General features: G+C 40.8%; 1 protein-coding gene across 39 annotated transcripts in view; it reads right to left on the bottom strand.

Moving 5' to 3' along the window:
• The window catches only part of DST (dystonin), a 503,614-nt gene that overhangs the window by 133,031 nt on the left and 358,171 nt on the right, over positions 1-12,412 (bottom strand). For 29 of the 39 annotated variants that reach the window (XM_059077098.2, XM_067005901.1, XM_059077096.2 and 26 more), the window contains 7 exons: positions 6,748-12,192; positions 6,478-6,627; positions 6,122-6,337; positions 5,807-5,956; positions 4,182-4,415; positions 2,811-2,963; positions 507-740 (listed from right to left, as the gene is read on the bottom strand). In XM_059077098.2, coding sequence (XP_058933081.1) covers positions 507-740; positions 2,811-2,963; positions 4,182-4,415; positions 5,807-5,956; positions 6,122-6,337; positions 6,478-6,627; positions 6,748-12,192 — 6,582 coding nt within the window. The remainder of the gene's footprint in view (positions 1-506; positions 741-2,810; positions 2,964-4,181; positions 4,416-5,806; positions 5,957-6,121; positions 6,338-6,477; positions 6,628-6,747; positions 12,193-12,412) is intronic. The other 10 variants (XM_067005926.1, XM_067005928.1, XM_067005924.1 and 7 more) reach the window with 2 other exon arrangements.

Genomic DNA, 12,412 nt, shown 5'->3' with positions numbered 1-12,412 from the left:
GTTACCCTGAAGTTTCCACTGTTCTTAAAAACACATTCCAAAGTTTTAACTGTAATTAATGGACCTCACACATTTCACGACTAGAAAGCCTGACAATCCCACTTAAATTGTTTTTAAAAGTTTAACAAAGCCTACAAACTACTATGTATAAAATAAATAAGCTACTAAGACATATTGTACAACCCAGGGAAGATAGCCAATGTTTTATAATAACTCTAAATCGAGTATAACCTTTAAAAATTATGAATCACTATGTGTGTACCTGACACATATAATATTGCACATCAACTATACCTCAATAAAAATTTTTCTTTAAAGTTCAACAAAGCCAATTCTTCAAACTTTGTAGTATTTGGTCAATTGCATACATGAAAACCCACAATTCTAGTCTCTGATGCTAATCATCATTTATGACCACCTGAACCACGTAATAAATCAAGGCGCTGTTACACTCATCATTTTCAACAAAGCTGTAAGAACAGGGTACCACATAGTTGAATAAGGACCTTTTCCGTTTCTTCCTTGATTGCTGTCGTCACAACTTTATCCAGCTCTTTTTTCGACTGTTCTGCCTTTAAATTAAGCTGTTCACATTTTATCTTAGCTTCATTAAGTTTCTGTTCAATCAGAGCCTTATCTTCTTGTGACAGTTTTTCACCACTCTCTTTTAAGAAGTTCTCTGTGTTTTTCACTATTTCTGCCAATGCCTGTGCACTTCCTTGCATATCTTTCTGTAATTCCTTATAACACAAAAGAAAAATAAAATCTTAGTAAATTACTACCTATTTAATTCTTCCACAATTGCAATTCTAAAACAGGGTGGGGGGCGGCAGAGAAGAATCTAGCACATACAGGTTGAAAAAGCATATTCAATACTCTGTTAATTTGAGTTGGTTTATTTAAATCACAATATTTAATATAATTTGAAACCTCAAAGAACATTAAAGAAAGGTATGAGATTTGCAAGTTTAACAAATGGATGTGGTTTGTAAAACATTGAAAACAAGTATTTACAAACGTAATCTATACAGATTTGCACATACCAGACTTTTTTACATTATGTGAGTACATTTATAAAAGCTTTTAAATACACGGTAATATTATCTGTTCTGTTTTTAAACATTTAATTTTAACATATATCTACTGCTCAGGATAAAAACAAATAGTTCTCAAAGTTACGAGCTAAATTCTTCGTAATGTAATTTCTATACTAAGATGATGACTTCTTCTAAATACCAGAGCTCTATAAAATGAAATGTTTGCTTCTTTGCCCTAGCTGCTAGGAAGCTCAGAGTAAGATCTCTCCTCAACAGTTACAGCTTTCCTTCGTCTAGAGTTCTCTATGTAATTTTTCCTCCTTTACACTTTCATTCTCTATAGAGTACTATGTTTAACTCTTCATATTATTTTTCTCCATAGTTTTATTTTAAGCCTCCCCAAATTTTTCTAGGAAGTATTTGAATTGAAAGAGATACTGTCCAGTTTTCCCAGCACCACTTAGTGAAGAGACTTTCTTTTCCCCATTGCATATTTTTGCCTCCTGTGTTGTAGATTAAATGACCATAGCTGTGTGAGTTTATCTCTGGGCTATTTATCCTGTTCCATTGATCTCTGTGTCTGTTTTTGTGCCAGTACCATACTGTTTTATTACTATACCACTGTAGGATAGTTTGAAATCCAGCAGTATGATAACTCTGACTTTGTTCTTTCTCAAAGTTGCTTTGGCTATTTGGGGTCTTTTGTGGTTCCATATAAATTTTAGGATTATTTGTTAGTTCTGTGAAACACGTCATGGGTATTTTGACAGGGATCACAATGAATCTGTAGATTTGAGTGGTATGGACATTTTAACAATATTAATTCTTCTAAGCCATGAATTCTATGTATAGAATACAAAAAATACAAGGATATATTGTACAGCACAGAGAATGCAGCCATTATGTTAGAATAATTTTAAATGCTGTACCATCTATTGCATTGGCCAAAAAGTTCGTTCTGGTTTTTCCGTAAGATGTTACAGGAAAATCCGAACGAACTTTTTGGCCAACCCAATATTAAATGTTGAATCACTGTATTGTACATGTGAAACTAATATAATATTGTAAATCTACTATACTTTAAAATAAATAAATAATTTTTAAAAAAGAAAGAGACACTCTTTACTGAGCCACTACTATATGACATTAACTGTGCTGGTCACTTTATATAAAATATTTATTTAAGTCTGACAATAACAGGGCAGTGGAAGTTTGAGCAAAGGCAGTGAGGCCCAGAGAGATTAAGTTACAAAGCTGACAACGTGTAGAGTCTGGGACTGGAACCTGAATCATCTCGTTACAATGAGAATGTTCTTTCTCCTGACACCAAGATAAAACTTAACCTGTCATTATTGTTTGTTCCTTCAGTGAAAAAAAACAAATTCCAGAGAACAATGAAAGGAATAGGATGGGGCTAAGAAAGAAAAAGAACCCAAACTCACAGCTATGTCTCCTGATTTGCAAGTGAGTTGGGCTTCAACAGATCCAGATTCTAACTCATCACACAAGGTATTTCCACTATCAAATCTCCTTTATATCGCCTCCACTCGATGTCTCACCAAAAAAAAAGCCAGGAGAATTACCTGGCTTGTTGGAGCTGGACGTATGACTCTTAGTATAAAGTTTCAAGCTCAGGTCTGGGGGTGCCTTGGGTGCACCCTGCCTCCGAAAAGCTAAAATGATGACTACTTTCCAATAACCTGAACTGCTTTCCAAATACGAGTAATCAGTCTTAACATCAACTCAATCCACTAATGCAAAGCTAGATTCTACCTCCTGCTTGGACTGGTACTTCTTTAACTCAGCCGTGCCGTCTCCAATCACGAAGGCTTCCTGGTGACCGATGAGGCGGTTTTCGGTTTGGGTGAGCAGGTCACAGATGCCCTGGAGTTTCTCTCTGTACTCCTGCTGACGCTCCTCCACCATCTGAAGGGAGCAAAAGCAAAGCTTCGTGAATGTGGTCACCAACTCACTACTGTCACAGCTCTTTACAAGAACACATTTTGCAAGTTTCCTCTACATAAGCTCTCCTAAGTATGCTGTAAACATGATAGCAGTGGGGTACACACTGAGCAAGGGACACAGAAAGTGAGAGCATGTCTCATGTACAAGGAAGGAGATCCCGTTTGGATAACACAGCTCAACAGAACACTGGCCACGCATATGTGTAAGAGATGGAGCTTCTGACCGACAGGAAGAAACATCCCACTTTCTGAAGCTCTTGAAACCTGCGACACACACAATAAATTCTGCAAAAGGATATCAAAACAGAAGTTAGGCGTGATTTGTCTGTTAAAATATTCGATTCGTGTAAACAGGTTACCGTGCTGGAGACCATGCTTGTGCTTCCAGAAGTGATCAAAGGAGCCTTGCACGCAATATCTCTCCTTAATCACTGTGGCTAATTCCATCCCCACCTCTGCTCATTATTGCTATTGGATGGACCACCTCAATATAATTCGTTAAATCACCCTAAGAGATTAATTCAGCCATTACTTGCATCTTTTGTTTTCCTTTTATATACATACTAGTTATTCATTCTATAGCCATAGATCATGTTGACTAGGAGCCTGACACATGCCAGGCAAGGTCCTGAGGGTTTTAAATTCTTTCTTTCATCAGTGTCCACAATACTACCAGGCAAGCACTGCTACGATTTCCAATTTCCCAATGAGAAAACTGGCTCAGTGACTTGCCCTGGGTCCCACAGCAAGTGAGTGGTATAAATGGGGTATAAACTCAGGCAGCCTGGCTCCAGAGCCTGGCCCTACCCTGCCATGCCCGCCCACCTCCCAAAGGGAAAAGACACCCTTAACCTTCTCTATCCACATGTTCATCAATTTATCCCCAGAAATTTCTCAATGCATCCACATTTCCTCTTCCTAGAAAAAAAAATCAAAACTCTCCTCTGAAAACAGTAGTTTGAGGGAGGTCATGAAAATTAAAAGCAACTAATTCTAGCCTTCTTATGGCACACAGTACTTTTATATATTGTAGGATCGCTATATTACACCCTGTTCACTCATTGCCAGTCCAGAAAATCTCTCCTGTCTTCTCTTATCCACAACTCGTGGGGTTTACATTACAGGTTTCACACTGAAGACCTAAATACCAAGAATTCCCACTCCGCAAAGAGAGGCGGACCTTCTGACGATCGAGATCTTGTTCTAGCTGTAACTGAGCCTCTAAATGTTCCACCTGGGTAGTTACTGATTCCTGCACGTCAAGGAAACCCTTCTGAGTTGTATTTAAGAGCCTCAGCAGTTGTCTGCTTTGGGCAGGAGACAGATCTTGTGCGTGTTCAGAGATGAAGAACTGCACGTCAAAGGCAGTGGTCTCCAGCTGCGTTTTGGTGTGTCCGAGGTCTTTTAACACATTCTGTGAACAAAGTAGTATGAGTTACCAACAGCGAGTTAAGCCACAATAGAAAGTTTCTATTAACAATCACATTTATTATCAAATATGCTTCTTCTATCAGGGATTCAAGCTTTTATTGACATTTTTTCACAATTCACTGAGTCAAACCATTCATTCTTAATGAATGGTAATGATGAAATTATTGCAATACTATGCTCATTAATACATTAAAAAATAATCCCTCTCAGAATATATTAACCTTGTCTGGCAGAGTTACTTGAAATGTAACTCCACCGAAAGGTAAAGATTTAACTTGTGTACGTTTAGCACATTGAAGGGAAACAACATTAAAATACTGAATGGATAAAGAAGATGTGGCACATATATACAATGGAATATTACTCAGCCATAAAAAGAAACGAAATTGAGTTATTTCTAATGCGGTGGATGGACCTAGAGTCTGTCGTACAGAGTGAAGTAAGTCAGAATGAGAAAAACAAATACCTTATGCTAACACATATATATGGAATCTTAAAAAAAAAAATGGTTCTGAAGAACGTACAGGCAGGACAGGAATAAAAACGCAGACGTAGAGAATGTACTTGAGGACACAGGGAGGGGGAAGGGTAAGCTGGGATGAAGTGAGAGAGTGGCATGGACATATATACACTACCAAATGTAAAACAGATAGCTAGTGGGAAGCAGCCGCATGGCACAGGGAGATCAGCTCGGTGCTTTGTGACCACCTAGTAGGGTGGGATAGGGAGGGTGGGAGGGAGACACGAGAGGGAGGAGATATGGGGATATATGTATACATATAGCTGCTTCACTCTGTTATACAGCAGAAACTAACACAACAGTGTAAAGCAATTATACTCCAATAAAGATGTTAAAAAAATATTTTCCTTGCTAATATTTATAATATCCACGTAATTGTGGCAGCACATACACGAGAGCGTGGGAATTTAAAACATAAATCCAATAGGCCAGAATTTCAGTTTTCTGACTCGCAGGCCAGGAGTGTCACTGCCCGCCATTCATGAGGGATGCTGTTCACATTAAGAACTTGGGGAAGAAAGGCATGTCAAAAATGATTAATACCATGAAGCAGCTACAGGACTGATTTAAATGATTATGTCTTTATGTGACTGATACATACATAAATACATAAATACCAACCTCAACATGCAACGGTAGTAAGAGTTTTATAAAGGCTGCAGGGACCTCATCAGAAAGACATCTATAAGGTGGTGATTATTTTATAGCTGTGTCAGCTGTGAACAAACACCTCTTAGAGAAAAAGGAAATAACCCTTTATAGCTTTCAGCAAAGTCACATTTTTTTCTAAACCTTTGTTACATTAAATCCACAGGTTTTCTGATGTACTTGGTCTTACTGACTTTGACACTTGCCTTGAGAAACTCCAAGCTTTGCTTTACATGTCCAGTATCTTGAACCATCACGACCTCCACATCATTCACAGATGTGCTCTTCTCTGATATCCAACGTGAGAACAACAGAAGTTTGTGCAGAAATTCTTCATGGGAAACTGCTAGTTTAGACTAGAAAATAAAATTGCGTGTTCATTTCTGATTGTCCTCAAATTCCTACAAATAATGATCCTGTGTTAAGAGCTTAACAGTTTATCATCTTATGACTAAATTTTTAAACCCTCAATTTTCTCCCAAACACTAGTTATACTCAACGTGAGATGGTCTGGTACCTACCATCTCGGAGCCGATAGCCAGCGTGATGTGGTTCATTCTTTCCGAAGACAAGGCGTGGAGGGAAGAGAAGGCCGTCTGCAGACTCTGGAGGCTTACACTCAGGTCCTCGAGATGTCCCCTGGGGAAGTCACCTGGCAGAGACTTTAAGAACTCCTCTGCCAGCGTCATGTCTTTTCTTAAAATCACACCAATTGGAGCCAATCCCAATTCAAATGTCTGCAAAAAATACACATCCCAGATATACCTAGTGAGAAACACAAATATAACTAATATTCAAAATATAAAAATGCTCTTTTTAATTTTCCAAATTAATATCAGCCGACTACCCTCCATAACTGGCAGCAGACAATTCTTACCTCTAGCTGTTTAAGTTGGTTCTTCAAAGCTTCTAGATTGTTATCCAGAGCCTCCTGGTTACCTAAGGGAGGCCTCATATCTTGAAGCAAAGCCAAATACTCGCACATCTTTGATCTGTGCTGTAAACACTGCTGTAGCTCATTGGCAAACTAAACACAAATGTGGACATGTTAATTCAATAGGCTTTATGCAGATTTTTCAAGCAAATAAAGTGTATGGGATTATTCCCAAATGCAGCTACCTCCTTATAAAATGTAAAGTCCACTTACTTGTTCCGTCAAGCCGTCTCCAGAAGCCATGTCTTTTGACCCTGAAATACATTCCAAACGGTTTGGGGATTCAGCACATAGCTCCTCCAGCCTCCCGTGTCTTGGCAATGCTGATGCACAGACAGGAGGGTTTTCTGGTCCATTTTCTTTCATATTTTGTAAATTAAGGGAATGGGGGTTTTCTCTCTTGCTGTTAAGATCATCAAGAATGTGTGGCTTTTCATCCATCATCTCAGAAGCTGTAGATGATTTTTGATTCAATTCTCCACCCTGTCCTCCTTTCTCTGAATATCCATCAGCAAGCAGCTTGCAGAAAACATTTTCAAGTTGCAGAGGAAGAACTTCAGACGTCCTACCTCTTTTCTCTAGATCACACTCCACCTGAGTTAATTCTTTCATCAATTCAAATGCTCCTGTCATTTTCTGGCTATACTGATTTTGCTTAAGTATATTGAGGAGTAGCTCAGACTTGAGGTTTGCAGTACAGAGCGGATCCTCTCCGCCCTCTGCTTTTAGTTCTGGCGAGTTATTCATGGGGGAAATGCCATAGTCACTGGTTTTAGAGTCGCCAGACACACCAGATGCTTCACTTACCAATGATGATGAGCTAACTCTTTTAATTAAGTTTTGAATTGAAATGTTAGTATCTGCACAGGCTGAAGGTTCTCCAAGCTCTTGAGGATTCATATGACCTTCTTTCAATCTACCTTTTAAGATGTCCTTGACGTCCTCAATCAAGACCTGAGATAACTCAGGAATCTGAACCTCTTTTTCCTGGACTCCTGGAGATGAGGCTGGTTCTTTTCGTGCCTGTTGCTGAATTACCCCTTTCTCACTGTTAATTTCTAAGGATGAGCAGTCAGTGGTTAAAGTGTTACTGGAGTGATTTCTTATTCCATCTGCACAGAGTTCTGACTGCACAAAATCCGTATGTTTCCCAAGGCCTTCTGCATCTCTAAGAGGGAAGATTGAAGGTGTGCTTTCATCTCTTTCTGGTGTGAACTCAGAAATTTCTGATGCTCCTTTTGAGACACTTTCTTTAGGAGGAAGATCCTTCTGTTGGACCATCTCCTTTGGAGGTAAGTCTTCTTGGGCAAGAGCTGCCTTCTCTTTTGCATTATTAACTCCTAATTGCACGTGCTCATTCCTGGGAGGGGAAGCTACTAGAATACAGCTTGGGGTATCTTCATTTGGCTTCAGTATGTCTTTTGCTTTCACATTTTTAGCACAATGTTTTAAATAAGTAAACAGATCGAGCTCTTTTTCAGGTGCATCGGTGAATGAATCTTTCTCAATCCTTGTATTCCTTTCAGACTTCATGTCTGAAGTCATGTCATCAGTGATCACTTGGGAGACTGAAGAACTGAATATTTCTTCATGATTCTCAAATTGAACGGGACTTTTGCTAACTATTGTTGGCAGATTCTTTGGCTCATCTTTAAGAGCTACTGTTGCTTTTTTAAGGCTTCCTTCCTGATTATGTTCTTCACTGTGTGTGATTTGTGGGAATGGAAATGGACTATTAACTAAATCAAGACTCTCCCTTGTACTTTTACTGGGCAAAAGTCTGAGACATTTATTATCTTCTACAGGACCATCTACAAGCACTTCTCCTTTACCTGTACACATTTTACGAATCAATGTTTCATCTTCTATTAGTATATTGTTTTTGTCAGCTCTCCTTTTAATTAGATCTTTTCCATTGCCTTGAGGATCTTTGTCACTTACAGAGACTCTGGATGGCAAATGGCTTTCCTCCGCAGGTTTTACTACTGAACTGGGCTCAGAACAAACGTCTCTATCAGAAGATGAGTCACCCTGAAGTGTCACGTTCTCATAATATGGATTTCCACCTTTCACAGAGTCCATAGATTCTGGCCCTTGAATCAACTTAACCCCTGTGTTCTTTAGATCAACCACTAGTTGAGAAGTTGAACTGGCACTAGTATTATGTAAAACACCAACAGGGCTTAAAGTGTTTTCCGATTCAGTGTCTTTCATGACAGAGAGCAATTTATCCTTAAGGACCATCTCATGATTCAACAGATCTTTGCTTTCTCGAACGACCTCAGTTGTATATTCTGGAAGGTTACTTCTTTCAGGAACCAAGCTACTTTTACTACTTGATTCTGGCTGCAAAACATTTACCCTTTGCTGTTTTTCCAAAGAACTATGATGGTGCTTTTGATCCAGGAGAATCGTTTTATTGCTACTTTGACTTGCATGGCTGTTTCCCGGTTTGGGTGCAGTGGTGACACACGCGGGGACATCCACATCCTCAGCCTCGTCCTGGCACGCGGGCTTTCCATCCTTACCTCCTGCTCCTTCTTCTCTGGCGTCACCACCACCATTGTCATCATCATCGTCCTGATCGTGACTGTCACGCTCAGAGTCCCCATAACTTTCTTCATTTTGCACAGAATCTAAATGATCAGGATCAGATTTAAATTCTTGTCCAGTTACGTACTCTCCTCTTCCTCTCCAACACCCAACATCTTCAGAATTTAGTGGAGTCCTGAAGCTCTCTTTTCTTCCTACAATTTCACGGTCAGTCAATGAGTCAGACTCACCACCTTCAAGGTCATCTGTGCTGTCCCTTTCTGATACGATTTCCATCGACCGTCCATTCACTTCATAGGAGGCAAGTGAATTTAAATGGATTCTTTCACCAGAATTGAATTCTGCTTTCTCAGCAACTATGAGAAAATCCTGCAGAGACTGTGCTTCTCCCCTCACACCTAAGCTACCAACCAGTCCCCCTTGGGTCCCCAAAGAATATTCATCCTCTTTAGAAACATCATTAAAAGCCTCTCCAGGAGGAGCGGTCCAGTCGTCTTCCTCTGGCAGCGTGTCATCGTCCCCGGGCTGCGGACAATCACGGTCATCACCTTCTAGAAGCAGGGAATCATCTTCAAACAAGGGCGTGTCGTAAAAGTCAGCATCGCTGTCTGTATCTGTTTCTGTGTCGCTCTGCTGATCACCCAGCAGTGACGTTTCATAGTCACCAGCACTGGCGCTGGCAGTTTCTTCAAATGATGGGGTATGCATGTGAGCCATGCTGATGTGATGACTACCGCCCCTCAGGGGCGGGGCACAGGAGGACCCTTCCACCGTGGACTCACTTTGCTCGTCTTCGGGTTCCTGATTAGAAGCAGCAAGCATTTTCTCATCATTCTGATCTTGTACCTGAGGATTACTATAACCAACACTGAAAGATTTTTGTACAGCGTGTTCTCCCTGTAAACTGATGTTGATAGCTGCAATTCCCAGAAACTGGTCTTGAAATTTTTCTCTTATTCTTTGACCCGATAACGTGGTTTGGTCATTGAATGGCAATGTAGAGGCTTCACATTTATTTCCATTGTTCTCTGCAGTGTGTACATCATGAAAACTTCCCTGACCGGTCCTCAGTTTATCATGACTTAACAAGGCACTCAGCCTGGGGGAATAGTCAAAGAGAGCTGAATCCCTGCTAATATTATCTTCATTCACCGTTTCATTCAAGTCACAGATTCTATTAGTTTTTGATTTTACTATAGGACTTATCAAATCACTTGCAAAGTTTTGAAGGTTTCTAGAATGATTACATTCATCTGTAGGTTCCTTTGTTTCTATTTGGCTTTGACTTTCACCGTTTTCAAGTCTGTTTTCAGAGTCCTGTCTGAGCAGGCTAACTTCAGCAAGTCCAGGCTCTGTTAAATGTGATATCAAACTAGGAACACACAGGCTGGATGAATTCTTAACTTTATAATCAGCTGCTAGTATATCTGCCACGTTTTCTGACTGGCAAAATTCACCCCTGGTAACATTAGTTTCCAGTTCCTGAAACTCTTCATCTATGGCATTTTCAGAGGTTCCCTTACGTTTAGGTTCTCTGCAATGACATTTATCAAAACTACTTGGTGTAGCTGTACTTGCCCTCGTTTCTTTACTTGCAGCATTATTCAGAAATACGCCAGGGAGTCTTATGACATCAAGACGTTCTTTTACAGGTGTGTTCTCATCAATTTCTGCACCACAGCCTTCCAGGAGCATCCCGACAGCGTCATTCAAGTCTCCATCGTACAGCAAAAGCCTCTGCCCTGTGTTTGCATCCATATAGCTATTTATCATCAAATAAGACAGGAATAATTTTTTAGTTTGTTCTGAGCTCTGAGTCACCACTGGCTCTTCTCCATCAGAAACATCTTCTTCTTGCCTGTAATCATGGACCATGGATGGCTGGAATTTACAAAAAGAGAGCCATCTTCTGGAATTTTTACAAGCTTCGAAATCTCCCAAATCTGGCATTTTATCGGGCAGCGTTATACTTTTTAAAATCGACGCTGTGTGATTATCTATGATTCCAAGTTGCGTGGCAACATCCAAACCAATGACTTGAGATGTTTCTGGAATGTAAAGAGCAGCGATTTTCTGCCTGCCGTTCAGGATCTTAGATGCCAATTCATTGGTAATCAACTCCTGCTGCAGGGAAGAAGATGTAGGAAATATCTCCCCAGAGTGAGGCCAGATGAGGCCCACGTAGCCTCGCTGAGCCTCGAGGATCAGAAGGGCACTGCTGGACGTCATCAGATCACACTGGACTGCCTCATCGACAGTTAAACGCTTGGCAGGGTTGCAGTGGATGATTCCGCCTGTTTCCACCTGGTAGGTGAAGATACTGTTGGCAGTGTCTCTGTCCATCACCCCCTCTGCCACGGCTTCTTCTACAGTCAGTCTCTGACCAGACTTGGAATGGATCAGACCTCCTGAAAGCAGCTGCGCACCCAGTAACCTGAACATGGTCTCACGGTCTATGAGGCCTTCGTGAGCTGCCCTTAAAATGCTTAAGTTTCTCCCACATTTTAATGTTATCCTGCCTCCTTCTTGTGGCTTCACGGGCAGAAGCCGCACCCCTGTGTTTTCCTGCAAAATACTTCTTTGCATGATATCTATTAAAGACACCTTCTCAGAGGTGGAGGGGTCGATAAGATCTTTACACAGATTCTGCCGTTCCAGGATTTTAGAAAATAAGGCAGAGGAAACCAGGTGCTGCTGGAAAGCCTTCTGCAGCGTCAGCTGTTCTCCTGTCGCCGGAATAACGAGAGAGCCCGTGGAAAGCAGGATCTCGAGAACTCTGATGGCCATGGGTTCTGAGATCACACCTTCAGCCAGAGCATCCAGCACTGGAACTGTGGTGGACGACACAGCAGAAATAATCTCCTTCGTTTCACTGAGTTCTTGGAGTTGGCTAAGAACTTGCTCATCAATAAGGCCATGATTTTGGGCATCTTTGAGGTCAAAGCACGATCTTAATTCTGGTGAAACAAGCCCAGAAATCATGAGCTGGGTCTCAAGCAATCGGATCCCCGTGTCATAATCAATCAGGCCTCTTAACACGGCCTGAAAGACAGAAAGGACTTCTCCCGTGCCCTGATCAATGGTGCCTGCGATGACTTTATCCAGCTGAAAGGAAAGCATGAAGTCTCAGTCAGTGACACTAGGGTGGGCAGAGCGTCATGAAACTTAGTTTGCATTTATTTATAAAAAAGACACTTCGACATAAAAATCCTCTACTTACCAAGACGCGGCAAGGCTGTGAGTGTTAAGCAGCTCAAATGCACAAGTGATCTATGTCAGTGATCTATTCGAGAGCACAGGATGTGATAAAGCTTTGAAAACGACA

The sequence above is a fragment of the Kogia breviceps genome, chromosome 10 (genome assembly GCF_026419965.1).
Source record: "Kogia breviceps isolate mKogBre1 chromosome 10, mKogBre1 haplotype 1, whole genome shotgun sequence".
In the NCBI taxonomy this organism is placed as follows: Eukaryota; Metazoa; Chordata; class Mammalia; order Artiodactyla; family Physeteridae; genus Kogia; species Kogia breviceps.
This window is presented reverse-complemented; position numbering and strand designations above follow the sequence as displayed.